Source organism: Rhamphochromis sp. 'chilingali' (genome assembly GCF_963969265.1).
Source record: "Rhamphochromis sp. 'chilingali' genome assembly, chromosome: 6".
Taxonomy (NCBI): domain Eukaryota; kingdom Metazoa; phylum Chordata; class Actinopteri; order Cichliformes; family Cichlidae; genus Rhamphochromis; species Rhamphochromis sp. 'chilingali'.
Window position 1 is genome coordinate 36,537,859 of NC_137933.1, and position 17,018 is coordinate 36,554,876.

The window sequence follows — 17,018 nt, forward strand, 5'->3', positions numbered from 1 at the left end:
GCAAGTTTCCCATTTTACCAGTCTGATCACGCAACTTTGGCTTTGCTGAGTTTTATGGTAAAATAGTTGGTGTAATAAAATGTTTCCTGTACATCTGATTTATTTCATTATGATTAAAGTGTTACAAGTGTCAAAATGATCATAGTGGTTGTCAATCAATATAACATTTCAGCCTCATGGCCTTCATCAGAGCATAAGACAAGTTGGAGGTCCTGTCACTTCCATGCACTTACTTACATTTGACAGGTAGTTGGCTGAAAGAGTCACCTGGTAATTCACAATCTTTGAGAACTCAGCATTGGAGTTACATAATCTCCATTTAGTACAGCATCTTTTTCACAGATTTCATTTCTAAATGTCATTTTTAGCGATGCTTTAGGTGTGTGTTTCCTTCAGCACCGTGGTACATGTATTCTATGAGGCATTAACAACAAGGAAAAAAGAAAAGTCTTTGAGATGCTAGTAACGACAACAGATGATGGTCGTCCTAGTAAAAATTGTCAGTATTGCTACTTACAATTTTGCATTTACTCTGACCTTCTGATAGCTGCAGACCAACAGATCTTGTTAGCTTATTCTGATTGTGAAGGTCATATAATTTAAAAATTTTCTCATACAAAGTTAGAGTTAGTAGAGACAAAAGAAACCATAAAATCAGCTCAGCAAGGTCTTGTCTGTTCTCCAGTGCCTCACCTTTAGTGCTGCCACATCTTGAGGCAGGGCATCCTCTAGTGGTCTGAACCATACACCACTGATTTATGTTGAACGACCATAAACAAGAAATGAAACCCCAGACTTCACTTTTTATTGTTGTTTTTTTGTTGTTGTTTTCTTGTTTGATTTTGTCATTAAAAGGCATGAAGCCTGAGCCATCTTAAGCTACTTTTAAAATATATTATAAGGCAGACACATTGTGAGAAATTTGGTTGGAAGAACATATGAAGATACAGCTTTCTTTCCAAAAAGTAAAATGATTGTTCTTAGGAAGGCTCAAATCCAGAATTGTATTTAAAAGTCTTTTACAGTCCTCACTATAGCCAGTGTCCTTTATCTCATTTTGCAAACTTTAGCTCCACCTAGATTCAACTCCAGAAACTTCCTAGCAGCCACAGTGGAAGCAGATCAACCAAATTTCTTTGTATAAACACATCTCACCCTTTGGCAGCCATGTTCAAATGACCATTCTGTAATAGTGTGATCCCAAACAGAATGGGGACACACAATCACCCCCACTATTTCTACCACTATCTTTGCTGTTCCACATTTCTCCCTCAGATTCAGTATTAATTTAAGTGCCTTATGAGGTCTCTGGATCAAAGGTTTCAACTTTATCCTTTCAGTTTCACAGACCGAATGTAAAAATGAAATTATTCACTTACAGGATGATGTAATATAGTGTCATATTATGCATATCATTGTACAGTAATTAAACTATGGTGTCATGAATAAACAAATAGCTGTTGTTAATATAAGTTTGACTTTTTAAAAATTGATAATAATAATTTGACACAAATTATTATTACCAACAGTTCAGGCGTCCTTTTTTTGCTTGCAGCTCCACCTGTGGCCACTAGGTGTCAGGAATCTTCCAGCACGTTCAAAATCAAAACTGACAGTCCTTTGTTCATTTATGGATGTGAACTGACTTCCGTTATAAGTTTTTAAAATTAATAGTCAATCAACCTCGTTTTTTTGTTTTTTCTTTTTTGCAGATTTTTTTCTTGAGGCATTACACACTAATAATATGCATAGGCCTTTCTGTATATCTAATATAAACTATTCACGTTGATGAAATTTGTTACTTGTTACTGGTTCTGCCTGTTCAGTATTTTCCACGGACGTACTCAGATAATTACCACCGAATTATTTCTCATTAAGGTTATTAATTATGAAGTGCTGTTTGCTCAGTGTTTGGACAGGCCATCTATTGAGCAGGTTCTTACAGAAAAGCTGATCGCTACACTGATATTTGGGTACAACTGTAAAATTATTAACTGTACTGCATAGCTAATATTTGAAGACATTGCTTTCTGTGTTAGCTCTTAAATGTTAACTGTATTTATTGATTTTGCTTTGTTCATTTGTCGCGCCTGAATTTAGAATTTGATTTTGTAACGTTATGTTATGATGTGACTTAGGAACATGACCCGAAATTGCAATGAGTGTCAAAAGGAGTTGTCGTGTTATATTTTGGAAAAAAAAATATCGGAAGTATTCCGTATGCTGCGTTTAACTTGACGGTGACCACCGGAAGTGTCGCGTGACTGACTGAGTGGCCGGGGTATTGAACCGTTTTGGTAAAAAGTACTTTTTTTTATCAACAATTTATCCAAAAGATTGTGGCATTTGCTGGTATCTGCTGTATTCACGCTGGTTATAGTTTAAAGTCACAAGTTAGTATCTTAAGAAGGGAGCTTGTTGTGTGGCTAGCGTGCTGTTAACGGACCCGGCTGGGCGTTTTGATGACGTACTCATGGCTGAGCGAGGAATGAACTTTAAATGATGAATAAAATTAAATTGAAGCCCACTGATGAATTTGTTAAAATCCGGCGCAACTAAAATGAGTTTGTAAAGTTTATACGTAAAGGTAATTGGCATAAAATCATGAAAGCAGGCGTAAACTGAAGCAGCTGAAATTTAGTTGTCAATGTGTTTGGTATTTTTCCTTATTTGACCTTTACTGTCAGTTCGTTATTTTAAGATAATTCAGTGTACTTAGTCGATGTTTGATAGCGGCGGGATAGAACAACACTTCGGGGCTTTTATTATGAAGGGAAAATAATTAAGCGGAAGGGCGGATGCTGCTCGGTGTTTGCAACTCGACGCAAAGGGAGGACAGCGGATTCCGTTGGGAAGCTGCATATCATCGGCAGGCAGTTCTCATCGGATCATTTCGCTTTAACTGACAGGTTAACGGTGTCACATCTGGGATGAATTCCATTAGGTGTGTAGCTCGTAGACTGGGTGTTGTTTTGGCATGTTATGGAGTAAAATGGTAGGAAAGATTCAAAACTTGCTCTTTTCCTGCCGCTGCTCCCCTTCAGTTTGCCTGGCAAATTAGCTGGTTAGCCCCCCTTTTTCTGGCTTTGGAGATAGCATATGTTTGCTCAGTCACAAACCCCAGCTACTGTAATATCTTGCTTGATTTACATTTCTCCTTCCTCTTCCAGCCTCCACGCCCCGGCGGATTTAAATTAGCCTGGAATATGAACAGAAGAAGAAAATAAGCAGCAGCGGCGGTGGTGGTAGTGGAGGTGGCTGTCTTCCTGCAGGATTTCACCCAGGCTTTTTGTTTTTTCCCGTGGACATGCCTGGTCTGTGGAGCAAAGCTGAGAGAGGCTAGCCGGCCCAGAGTCCGGCTAGCGGAGCATTTCCCGAGTTTTGGATGATTGTTCAGCTGAAAGGCGGATTTATTTTGGACAAGCGCTGCTTTCCCTCCCCGGGTAAAGAGACAGCATGGGGGAGCCGAGCCTGGACGACTCCAATGTCAAGGTGGCTGTTCGTGTACGGCCCATGAACAGGAGAGGTGAGAGGGTGGCTTCAGTCTGCTATGACTGGGGTTGATATCCATACAAAAAACTTTTATTTCATTTCTCACATTGTTGTCCATCCCAGAGATATAATCAGTTGCTCCAGTGTTTCTAGAAAGAGTGGGTAGAATCAGTTGGCTGACACATCAATTTCAAACATTTGGTGTGCACTTGTGTCTTTGAGGCTTCATCAGAATCTTGAATGCATCTCTGTGTGCCACCTGAGTCTTTTTCAGCTGCAACACATGTTCTCTAAAAGGAGGGCTTTTGACATCTCTGTACACATACAGCATGATTGCTTGTGCAGAGAAATTAAAACACTGACACTGCACATGATTCCTAGTTCTTCTTGACATACAGTAATGTCATGTTGGCAGTCTCACACTTTTATGCTGTATGGATTATTCACAGGAACCTGGGCTGACTTAACTGTTCCCCTTTTTCTGTTTTTTTTTTTTTTTTTTCCCCCTTAGGAGTAGGATGGCAGTCAGAGATTAGCACCCATTAGTGAAATGAGCTGGATGGCACATGTTTGTACAGTGCTGCCATAGGGCTTCCCTGATGGCTGCCTGCCATCCAGCCAGATTTAAAGCTGAGCTGCTGTGTGAAGATCTACTGTTTGGAAGTCTAGACGCTTTGTCTCCTTTACTGGCTGATACAGATGTCCGTAGCTTTTTGGCTTCAACTGTCATATGCTGAGGAGGCATGTTTTTGGTTCATTTAATGTAAATAACCCAAGAAGGCTGACCTAATGATGTTGGAGCAGAAATTTAGGCTTTTGTCTTTGCATCTCTCACTGTCTCTCCTGGGCTGCTAACATCTTAACATCTACATCTTGTTACATCTCTAATTTTAGAAAAGCCCAGATAACAAAAGCACAGTATTGCACAAATCTTTTGTGCATGCTCGAATGCGCCGGTCAAATGCATTCCAGATTTTTTTTTTTTCCCTGCACTGCAGGAAGGAAGACACAGATGACATTTCCTGGTCAATTTCCAATTTGTGTTTGTGCCGTGGGATACCATGTGTCCCATAAAAGGAGGAGAAAGAGGAAAGCTGCTGAGGTAGAGTGGTTGACCAACAACCGGCAAAATGAATCACGTGTGTCCTCCCCCTCATTTGAACTGGAGATGTCGGTCACAAGATCAAGGCAGTGGATCACCACACTGATCTCACTGTGAACTCTGATGTAGAGTAAACTCTGCAGGGAGAAAGATGATTTTTTTTTTTTTCTTCACTGATGGCTCTCTGTAAAATTAGAAGTAAGTTTTCCACTTTAAAAAGTCCAGTTTTTCACCAACAGCTGCAAGGTAGTTGACAGGGAGTGAGGGGAATTTACTTGAAGTTCATTTGTCCTGTTTTGTCTTAGATTTCTTCAGTTTGTCCTCATTCAGTTATCCCTTTTCAGTGTGATATCTGACCTAACGGGTACAGCTGATATCTATGAGGGGATTTTATTGATACTTGGAGCACATTCTTTAATGCTCTTATTATTGATTCCATAAATAATAAAGGCTTGTGCAGCATTTTGCTGAGAATGGAGAAAGGCTTACATGTGAGTCAGGTGTGGAAAAAACAAACATAGTTTCTAAAGTCACAGTTACTTTACATGATTGCTTGTAGACTTGTGAATTTGTTACACTTAACAAAGTGAATTTTAATTCAGTGGATTTCCTGAACTTTGACAACATGCCCATCAGCCACAGCCACTTTAGATACACCTGTTCAGTTGGTGGTTAACATAAATAACTAATTAGCCAGCCAAGACAGCAGAAGATTGGAAAAAGATTCCCTGGTCTGATGAGACTTGATGTTTGTGGTGACATTTGCATGGTAGGCTCATAATTTGGCATACACAACATAAACATGGAAGCATGGCTCCATCCCGAGTCATGTTAATGGTTCAGACTGGTGGTTGTGGCTGCTTCCAGCTGGATAATGTAATATGCCAGGTCATAAAGCTTAAATGATCTCAAATTAGTTTCTTGAGCATAACAATGAGTTCACTATACTCAAATGGGCTTATATTTTCAAACCACTAAAAGCAACTTTCAGAAGCAGATTTAAAACTAGATCAAAGCCAGCATCCAGGTCTAGTAGTTAGTTAATGTTGTACATAAACCAGTTCCTGTATGCATCCTCTATCTTCCAGCAAGTTGAACCAATTATTATTTTGGCAAAAAAAGGAACAGGCAGGAAAATTGAGAGTTTGCTAAATGCAGTGGGAATAGGTTTGGAACTGGCAGTGCCACGTTTCCATAAGGGCCTTTTTGATGGTTTCTCTGTCTGAATGGAGTTTCTGTCCACATCTACCAGCATTCAAGTAGTATTTTTTTGATTTCATAAAAAGCAGTGGGCAAGAGTCACTCCAGGAGAAGTGCACTCACAAATCCTCTCAGATCTCAGAAAAATTGCTCTGTGTGGTTTTCCAGTTCACACATTCGCACCTTTGATCTGTTCAGCCACAGCTCTTACTCTGTTCTCCACCATCACACAGCTGTTTCTGGAAACAGTCATGGTAGTTAAGGGAGAGCACTTTCCTCTCAGCTTTCCCTAGCTGGTGTGGTGATTCAGAGTCTGAAATAATAAGCAGGCCCCTTTAACCCAAGGCCACTGTCCCCATGTATCCCAGGTTGAGGAGGAGAGGTGCTGTAGCTGCCTAGCTGGACAAAGGCAGGAAGGGAGTGAGTCTGAATGAGTATTTGCTAACGTTGCATAATCCTCCATGTTCCCATGGCTGTGGACTTCGAAGAACAGAGCAACCTCAGGCGTAGCAACGGCAACACCGCGGCCAATCAGCTTCCTGGCTGATGTCAGTGCTGTGGTGCCAAACCTCAGCACCGGTAGCCCAGGGAAGGCCAGTGGAAAGTGGGAGCTGGTTATGGAGCAACGAGAGGCAGATAACAATGGGTACATTTATCCTCTCAACCATGCTACATCACACTTTCCTCTCTGCTGAGCAGAAAGTACAGCTGCTGCACATGGGGCACATGGGTAATGTAGGCTGCAGTAACAGAAGGAAAAAGTAGAACAGAAAGTTTGCATTCTAAAAGCTGTATGTCTGTGTCAGCCCCCTTGTTTAACGTTTGCTCTTTCTGTCTGTTATGGGCTCTCTGTTGAATCAACCTGCCGTTTTTTCTTGCTTTCCTTTTTTTTGCTTTGTACTGCCCTTGACAGCAGAAGAATTGGAGCGTGATTCAGGTTCTCTGACCTTTGACATTAAGTTTCCATGGCTCTACCCTCATGCCTGAAACAGTAGTGCAAGCTCCACAAAGCAGACAGTTCAGCTTAAAATACATAATATTTCTAATTTGAATGACCACACTTGGCCTCCCCATCGGACGTCAGTTTTTCCAGCATACAGTAAACTTTGGTGCCGACCAGACAAGTTTTGCCCTTCCACCCACGGAAAATCACAAGACCTTTGATTTTGAACATCTTTGTAAGTTAGACTGATTTTGCTCAAGCATAAAGTACACGTTATTTGTCAAATTAACAAAAAATTCTGTAAAATGCGCTGACTTCTTTTAAGTCGAGCAATACAGCCTTCTTGTGCCTATGTGCCTTGGACCACAACTGTATGTGGTCCAATCATGCTCGCATCCATAACCCTGTCCGCTTAAGCCAGAAAAGCCTGGAGATGTACAACTACACACATTGGGATTCCCATTTGTATTGTATGTAAGAAATTGTACCATCTAGATAAAGTGACTATTTGCATCTTGTTTGTTAGGCAAAGGCAGCTATGCTAATAATTCAGCATGTAAAACCACATACAACCTATTCACCAGCTACACAGCAATTGGAAATGCCCTTTGCTAAAGCGTGTTTTATTGCTTTATTTAACAATAAAGCTAACTTTTCATACTTTGTCACCAAACCATGAGAAAGGCTACTAATGTCTTCTGTGCACTAGGGTTATAAATATTCTCAAACTGTCTTACCCTCCCAGCTTTTAATTCTGTGAAATTAATTAATGTTTAAAGGCCATTCAGGTACCAATTTACCTAGAAATGGATTAGAATAAGCAAGTTTATTGCTTTGTGATCCAATCAAGTGGATTAATTGTGCAACTGTGGTTCAAAAATTATTTTATGGAATTTGGGAGATATTGTTGCACTCCTCTCATAGTGATATTGAATTGTTGGTTGTGAAGCTATGATTTGGCACATGGTGAGCGAGTGTATGCGTCACCCTGACTTGTTGATTATACCAGCAGTCATGACTTGGTTACAAAAAAAAAGAAACGACTGAAGAAACAGCACTTCTGTAACGCTACTTTAGACAGTTCTTGTTGCAGAAAGGAATTGAAACCACAAACTGTTTTTCCTGTCCTAACACATTTGCTGATGATCGAAACATCCCTACATGTTCTTGCAAGCCTACTGCACAGTTGAGAGGTTATTGACAGTCGTCTATTTCATATACTGTTTGTTTAATAAAAAGTCTAACAGCCCATATCTAAAGATTTGGCTGAAGTATTTACTGAATATGGTGGTAATTTGCACAGCAACAATGTAATAAAACTGCTACTCTATCATGCATATGTACACATGGCCTGAACAAGGTCATATGGTGGTGGTGGAAGGATGGTATTTATTATCAATAAAAATGACCTTGAGCAAATACTGATTTGCATTTTAAGGAACCCCATTGTGACCTCTGATCACAGGGTAATTTTATGATACTTTAAAGAGGCTATCGTTACCAGGGAGAACACAATTCCCAGCCATATATTTATGGTCTTAACAAATATGCTTCCCGCTGACACAGAAAGACATCCTATTGATGTGGTATGTAGCTGTGTTATTATTATGATTAAACATTAATTTATAACAAACTGACTAATTATGTTTATTCAGTATTTTGTGGCATGTAACCACAGTCTTAACTATAGTAATAATGTATAATTGTACACACTTGTGGTAATTTTTTTTTTTTTTTTTTTTTTTTAAATTCCAGTGACTCTAATGTTATATTCTCCTATGAGTACATGTTTTTTTTTTAATTCAAATAAACAAGCAGTTCTGTCAGATGTTGGAAGCCCAGGATATGCTGGCAGCACCTACCATGCGAGTATGCAGACAACTATTATTAGGTCTCCTAAGGACGGCAGATGAATGGAGAGACATACCAGTCTCAATTATTTATTGTTATTTTCCAGTTTGGTTACTTTTACAGCTAGCTTTTTTCTTTTTTATAAATGAAAAAGGCATCAAGATCAGTCCTTATGCATGCTTTTAATTTAATCTATATAGTGTCAAATCATAACAAGTCCCCTCAAGTTGTTTTATATTATAAAGTTATGGATCTTACAGTAATAGCGAGACAATCAAACGCCAAGAATCGACCCACTTTTACTATAGTGTGTCATCTGATCTAGATTTAAGTATAGCCTTTATCAAACATGTCTAATCTTAAAAATAGAGAGAGTGTCTGTCTCCCGACAGACATGCTGAGTTGGAAGTGGGCAGTGGGTGGTCTGAAGGCCAAGTGTTACGTCACTGCACGAACAGGCCACGGTCAGAATGGAACGTCCTTAGTTCTGTATGTGTTTGTGTGCCCAAAATAACCAGGGTATTGATTAGCCAAATGCTTACTCTAAAGTAAAAGGTCATTTTTTTCTGAGTCTGTGATTGCTTTTCTGCACACACAATTGTTTAAACATAACGTTTGTTCCACAGGAAATTACGGCTAATATCTAATGCAGTTTAACTCCTGCTTGTTATGCAGGGAGGACGTGGCTATCAGAGCAGTGTTAATAAAAGTTACTTGGTGTCAGCCATGTATATAACACTAAGGATTCTGGGTCCAAATATTATGTTTGCTTGTGAATGGTTGCATTGACTGGGATGTGTGAGGTTTTGAGCTTCAGTCGTTTAGTAATAACACTTTGTGTTTTCTGATCCACAGAAAAGGAATTAAACACTAAATGTGTTGTGGAAATGGTGAAAAACCAGACGATCCTCCATCCTGCAGGAGGTAACCTTGGAAAAGGAGACTCTAGGTAAGTCTGTTTAGAGTGTGACTCATGTCAACAGCTGATGTATTTTCTTCACTGGCACCTAATTCCCCCCCCCCTTTTTATTTTTTTTTCTTTCTCAATGAGGGCAGCAATGCATGTCTTGTGCAGCAGTGAATGAAAACAGTCATTTTGCATTGTTATGTGTTGACACAATTCAAGAGGATGTGGGTGGAACAGACTTGAGAAATTCTCAGAAAATGTTCTGAGGACATTACCTACTATGACCATTACAGATGTACATCCATAAATGATTTTAGTAATCAATGGAAAAAAGTTGGCTCTTACAACTCTAGAACCTGCTTGAGAATACCCCTATTTGACTTTTATTCTGACAAAACTATCCAGGGGTATTTAAAAGAAAGGAGCAATTTTTAGCCTGGGTTTTTACCAGGAAGTGAAAGTTTTTTGAGTGTCCTAGGCCAAAATAGGCAGCATGTTTTTTTTGTTTTGTTTTTTTGGTATTGTGGCAGAGAGTGGAACTCCCAAAGAAATCCCGTACAGGCATAATGTTAACTCCACTCCAGTGGTGTCACACATGTGACCTAGTCATTACCTACTGTAAATTCATCAGTTAAAGTGCAGTATCATGCCTTTTGTGGTGATGTCAGCCTTACTAAATATGTTTAGATCTAGAAAAGTTTAAATCATTAACACTTAAAAACTATTGGTGTTTAGGGTATAGGTTTCAGCACTCACACCAGGGACCCAAGTTCAAGTCATACACTTTATTTGTCATTTTAGAAGGTTTCAAGCTCTGCTGTCTTGACTGCAACAGCTACCTGTCCACACTTTGTCCATTCTAAACAAAATACATGTTGCGGACATGAAAATTAAATACCTCCGTTACAAAGTTTCACGAACTGTAATGTAATTTTGTGTTTATTCACTTGAACAGATTGTTGTTTTGTGATATTTATTTTCTCTCTTCTTTATAAGTGAGTTAACTCTACACAGAAGGGTCCTGCCTGTATTTGAACCTTTAGCTATGAGGCAACATTGATAACCACTGAGACACCATGCTGATACGGGCTGAATAGACATACTTTTAATGGTTAAGCCAAATTGTAAGAAAATAAAGGATAAAATAATATTGATGTGCTTTCAGTGTCTTACTTTTAACGGCCTTAATAGTCACACATCTCATGAGCTGCCAGTAGCCCTCTTTTATTGCCCTCATACAGATTTATAGTTGGCTTTTTTTCTTATTCTTTTTTTTGCCCTTTTGTCTTCTGAGAGGTTTGCAGTGCTTTGGGAATTTTCTTATATCCTCCCTCTAATTGCTGTTTCTCAAGAGGTCTTGTCTCAGATTTGTCTGGAATGTCCTCATGATGTAGTTTTTGGCAGGAAGCAGACCAGCCACCTGTTGGGCCTCTTCAAGGCAGGTGGATTTTAACTCACGCCACTTGTCTCTTGTTTTCCACTCTTGGCTTTCCCTCCCATCTTGTTAACCAGCTGCTGTTGGTGGTAATGGCATAACTGTGCTCGGGGTGTCTGAGTTCCTGTACTGAAGGAATTAAGATGTGTTAGATTTGGTTGTAAAACACAGAACAGGATTGTGTGTGTGCTGTCCAAGTTGTTCCAGACTAATGGTGAGATCGCTCAAACTGCGTCTCAAATTGATGGGAAGTAAGCGATTTTAATTAACCTTTTTTCGTCTAGTCTGATGGTTTGAGATCATCTATTAATCATTCTTGACTACGGATTCTGACTACTGACCATATTGGTGGAAACCAGCTGTGTCAGAAGAAAGACCTCCTTGTGACTGCTGAAGCCGACTGCAGACTGCCAGATCAGACGCGGTGAATAATGGCTTCAGGCTGACGTTCATGAGCAGACAGCAGCACTGTGTGTGTGTGTGTGTGTGTGTGTGTGTGTGTGTCTGTGTGTGTCTGTGTGAGATATGCCTAGAAGAAAGACTGCACCATCGAGATGCACGCAGACAGAGAGAGTTGTATATATAAAAAGACAGACTTGACTCCTGCTCAACTCCTTGTGCCTGGGCTTCCTCCCTTTTTCTCAACTCTTCTGTTTCCTTAGCAACGCACGAGGAGGTTAACTCTGGGTCACTGCCAGTGACCGTAAAGCCCCTTCCTTGATTGAGGAGAAGATGGAAGAGGGGGGGAAAGCCTCATTTACACGAGCATCTGTCGCCCATAAACTTCCTAGAGGTGACTTTTATGGTGGCCTGAACAAGAGCAGCGCTGCCGCTTCTCCCACTGTCTGTCAGTGACAAAGGACTAACGAAGTGACAGAAGGATGGGCTGAGTGTTGTTTGCAGATGCTGTTTTTATTTTGTTTGCTTGGGTCCAGGTTTCATTGACATGGTGTTTACATTTGAGGATTATCTTTTACTCACCAAGTTTCCTGGTTGTTAAGGTTTCGAAAGACTGGAGTGGGTGCAATAAAGGTTAGGGTGTTGCAGGTGCACACTATTTGTTTAAGTTACTGAGTTATAAAGGTCCTCTGTTTAAAGCTGGGCAGAAGATAACGTCATCTTTACTGATAGCTTTATCTGCACAAACTAGCTTTATTATTATTATTATTATTAGACTCTCATTTAAATTTATTTACTTTAATTGGCATTAAGTAGAGTCTTATTACTGCACTTGTTAATATAATTCAAACAATAATAACAATGTTAAACAAATCACTACAGACTGTCAGAACTGTGGCTTACACTGTGTAAAAGCACTTAGTGTGGAACAATAGGCAGCTTGAAAATTGGACAGGACATTTGCTATACAAATGAGCTCAAGGAAGGAAGTTTTAAGTCAGAGGTCATGTGACATGTGGCCTTCACAAAAGGATTGGGATCATTTTGCTGGGCATCTACAGAGCAGTGACAGGTTTATTTAACTTTAGGGTAGCTCAATATGCATTTATATACAGCCCACTAGTACAATATATAATCAGCATAGTGTTGGTGGGCTGAAGGATGAAGGCTGGTGTATAAGATAAGATAAGATACCTTTATTAGTCCCATGAGTGGGAAATTTCATGTTAAGGCTGCTGACCTATTGCACGCTATGGCGGCGCCATCTTACCCTCCGACCATACATACATTACACAAAAACATCACATGGGGAAGACAGGTCAGAGAGGTATAACAATGGAAAATGCACCACATGAGGAAAGATAAGGAGAAAAAAAATAACTCCCCCCAGACTGAGCTTCAATAGGGAGATCAGTTTGAGAACAGAAACACCTCTGCACATAGCACATGAAAAAACTCTTAATACACCAAAGAAACACATGACAAGCAACAGGGATGGGTAAAGGGTGAGAGACAGCCAATGTAGACAGTACATCCGGGCCTGCAGCAGCGCTGGACTCCTTGATCCACCATCGGCATGGAAGGGAATAAGCGTCGAAGGCGTTTGGAGGGGGAGGGGGGATGTGTGTGTGTGTGTGTGTGTGTGTGTCCAGAGTTATTCTCAGTTTCCTTAACCTAAGGTTGCTTTCTGACATACCGTTAGCTGTGCAAGAAAACACACTGCCTTGTTATTAATTAAAAAAGAAGCTGAAAACTTCACCTGTGGAAATGTTCACCTTCTAATGTAGTAGACCCCTAATCTCTGCCGTGAGACAGTTTTCAGTAACGTCTCCAGAAGTGTTTTTGTTGGGGGTTGTTGCCGAAACTCAGGATTAGTTCTGTTTAAATACAAATGAAGGATTTTCTTCTCTTAGGTTGTCAGGACCTGTGTTTCTAACCAGGCAGATAGGGGAAAGTCATGGCCACTGATCTGATTACTTGATCTGATATCTAATGGTAGCTTGGGAGCACAACTTTCATTTAAAAGGTATCTGCTCTCAAGCTTACTCCTGATTAGTAAATGCATGCATCCAGATGGACTTGGTGCTGAATGCCTTACAGCTGATGCACAAGCACCTGTCGGTTGTTTCAGTTTAGACATATACCTCCAGTTTAATGTGGGTCAAAGCAGAGGACACTTTTTTTTTTTTTTTTTTTTTTTTTTCCCAAGGCTAAATGATGATTACTTTTTGAAGACTTGTAGCTTATTGTGTAAACCGATACAGACATCAGCATATAGAAATATAAGGATTAGGACTTTTCCAAATGTAACTTATGTTCTCATTCCTGACTGTCTTGTTCAATGTGGAAGGAAAGAAAGGCAGCCAGCAGACAAGGTTGTGTACAGGATGGGTGAATAATAATAATAATAATAATAATAATGGATTGCATTTATATAGCGCTTTTCGAGACCCTCAAAGCGCTTTACAATTCCACTATTCATTCACTCTCACATTCACACACTGATGGAGGCAAGCTACAGTTGTAGCCACAGCTGCCCTGGGGCAGACTGACAGAAGCGAGGCTGCCATATCGCGCCATCGGCCCCTCTGGCCATCACCAGTAGGCGGTAGGTGAAGTGTCTTGCCCAAGAACACAACAACCGAGACTGTCCAAGCCGGGGTTCGAACCGGCAACCTTCCGATTACAAGACGAACTGCCAACTCTTGAGCCACGATCGCCCTAAACCTTAAACAAAATTAACACAACAGAGCTTGTCCTTTCTATTTAGGCTTACTTGCAGCCTCTTTACGACAGCCTGTACTACAATAAAATTATTAAATAATAAAATTATTAAAGCACAAGTTTTCTCTGCTAGCCGTTTTTCAACATTGGACTGAAAAGATGCACCTCAGCACTAAGACGGTTCATTTACAGGGTGTTCACTTGCCCGTTAATGACTGTGTATTGTATTATTATTGTAATTATATTTTAAGTTAAAAATATTTTATTACACTACTGGTGATTTTCTTTCTCCCCTGGGTAAAACCTTTGAGGGAGGAAACAAAAACAACTAACAAAAATAACCAAAAAACAACTTTGCAGTGCGGATACCAACTACAAGTATTTGAAAGGACTCAGCAGGCATTTCCTTATTTTTTCCCTTTCAGTTGTGTGTCCTGTGTGTGGGTCTGATTCAGTTCTTCCTGGGCAGACCACTTTAGTTGTTCAGGGGACCACTCTATGACTCATATGTCTGTGAAGGTTCTCAGTCATCCAGGTCATCGTAGTCAAAGGAGCTTGCAAAGAAAAGCGTCTGGACTTCTTTAAGTTGCTTGAAGACGTTTCTCGGATGAGAGGTGAAACGTCTTCAAGCCAACTTAAAGAAGTCCAGACGCTTTTCTTTGCAAGCTCCTTTGACTCTATGACTCACTATAATGGTGATACATTTTTGATTGAAGTTGGAAATTTCTTGACCATCAAAGATACATTAATGATGTAATTATCTACCTCCCTATTCACTCTGTCAACCAAGGTTAATGAGTTTTTTGTGGGGGATTTTTTTGGTCTTTTTTTCGTCTTATATTAAATCTCTCATTAAACTTAGTATCCTTGGTGTTTTTCCATGTGTCCTTTCTCACCAGAGATGTCCTTACCTCCAGGATCTGCATTGCTTTGCCAGGGTACTTTGCACTTGTGTGTCTGATAAGCAGGCAGCTAACTTCCCTACAGCCACGTCATCAGTCGCTGCAGTTTGCATGATGACCTGAGGCTGTTTGCTTTGGACTCGTGAAGCTGAATGTTGACACACTCTGACAAAGATCTGTCTCCCATCAGATGTCAACGAGGCAAATACAGGCGGCTTGGTTTCCAAGGCGATACACAAAAGTGGCTATGTGGCCCCTTATCTTGAATTGATGCTGGATGAGGTGTGTGTAACACCATATGTCTGAGGGCAGTATACATTGTGCTTGTAAGAGTGGTTTTATTGTGCTCACTAAGATTTGTGTTGGGAGTGAATGCTCTACAGTGTTTGTGTTAATGTCGAAAAGATGGCACTTGAATGTAAAGTAAGGGCGGGTGCTTAACTTGTTCAGTGTGAACCAACCATGTGTTGGGGGTCCACTAATAAAATGTCTGCATTAGAATCAAGATGGAAAAGACTGACACACTGGCTTATGACTCCACATTATTCCTGCTCTTGCAAGTAGAGGTGATACTGATGCATTGGCTTTGTGAATTGGAAGGAAAATGTTATATAGTGTTCATTTTCTTTTTCCAAATAACAATCTAAAAAGTCTGGTGTATTCAACCCCCTTTACTCAGACAACCCTAAATAAAATCCAGTGCAACCGGTTGCCTTCAGAAGTCACCTGATTAGTAAATAGTCCACCTGTCATACTTGAATCTCAGTATAAATACAGCTGTTCTGTGACAGCCTCAAAGGCTTGTTTGAGAATTCAGAATTGATTCAGTTTTTCATTTATATAGCACCAAATCACAACAACAGTTGCCTCAAGGCTCTTTATTTTATAAAGAAGCCAACAATCTGATGATCCCCTATGAGCGAGCACCTGGCAACAGTGGGAAGGAAAAACTCCCTTTTAACAGAAGGAAGCCTCTGACAGAACCAGACTCAGGAAGGGGCAGCCATCTGCTGCAACTGGATGAGGGTGATGTGTGGAAGGCTGGACAAAAGGCATGCTGTGGGGGAACCCCCCCAAAAAAAGATTAATAATAACTAATGATTAATAGCAAATGGCATCATGAAGACCAAGTAACACACCACACAGTTCAGGGATGAAGTTGTGGAGGTTTTAAAAACGTATTCCAAGCTTTGAAAATCTCGCAGAGCATTGTGCAGTCCATTAAAGCAAACCTACCAAGATATGGTCATCCACCTAAACTGACAGTCCAGGCAAGGAGCACAAAGTAGAATTTCCAGTAGTACAACCACACCAAGCCTACAGTCAGAACTACAATGTTGCATATTACAAGCATATTTGTGTTAGAATGGCCCAAAGTCCAATAAATCCTATTGAGAATCTGTGGCAAGACTTGAAAATGGCTTTTCACAGACGCTGTCCCTCCAATCTGACTGCACTAGAGCTATTTTCACAAAGAGAATTTGGGGTGGAGCTTGTGTTGTCGTTGTTGTTATTTTGTTTTTGTTTTTTTGTTTTTATAGGAGGGACAATGTACATTAATAAACATTGCTGTAAATGTATCAGATTTAGCCATATGCTAATTTTTATCTATAGTCACTGCCCAAATCTTAAAAGTAGATACTTAGCAGTTGAGAACTACCCCCAAAAGACTTGTAATTGCCAAAAATTAAAGGTTCAAAAAAGAATTGGCTGAGGAGGGCTAAATACAAAAATTTTATTTTCTTTCCACTTCACAGTTATGGGCTACTTTGTGTCTATCACATAAAATACATCTGTTTGTGGATGTAACAAGAGAAAATGTTGAAATGTTCATCATCATCACTTTATTTCCAAAGCGCTTTAAAAACAACATAACAACTGACCAAAGTGTCAATATAACAATTAATCAGCTATAACTTAATTCATAGAAGATGGCCAAACATTTGAAATGGTAACGGTACATACTAAGGGTAAAAATTTAAGATGGATAACAACTTACTCTTGGTTGAAAGCCAAGGAGAAAAGATGTGTTTTTCAATAAGTTTTAAAAGCAGCAAGAGATG

The 17,018-nt window shown here is 39.9% G+C and overlaps 1 protein-coding gene across 4 annotated transcripts in view; it reads left to right on the top strand.

The window, feature by feature from the left end:
- Window positions 1-2,818: 2,818 nt before the first annotated feature.
- The window catches only part of kif13ba (kinesin family member 13Ba), a 50,879-nt gene continuing 36,679 nt past the window's right edge, over window positions 2,819-17,018 (top strand). For all 4 annotated transcript variants that reach the window (XM_080885017.1, XM_080885018.1, XM_080885019.1 and 1 more), the window contains exons 1-3: window positions 2,819-2,944; window positions 3,171-3,526; window positions 9,444-9,537. In XM_080885017.1, the coding sequence (XP_080741143.1) occupies window positions 3,457-3,526; window positions 9,444-9,537 (164 nt within the window). In that variant the 5' untranslated portion in view covers window positions 2,819-2,944; window positions 3,171-3,456. The remainder of the gene's footprint in view (window positions 2,945-3,170; window positions 3,527-9,443; window positions 9,538-17,018) is intronic.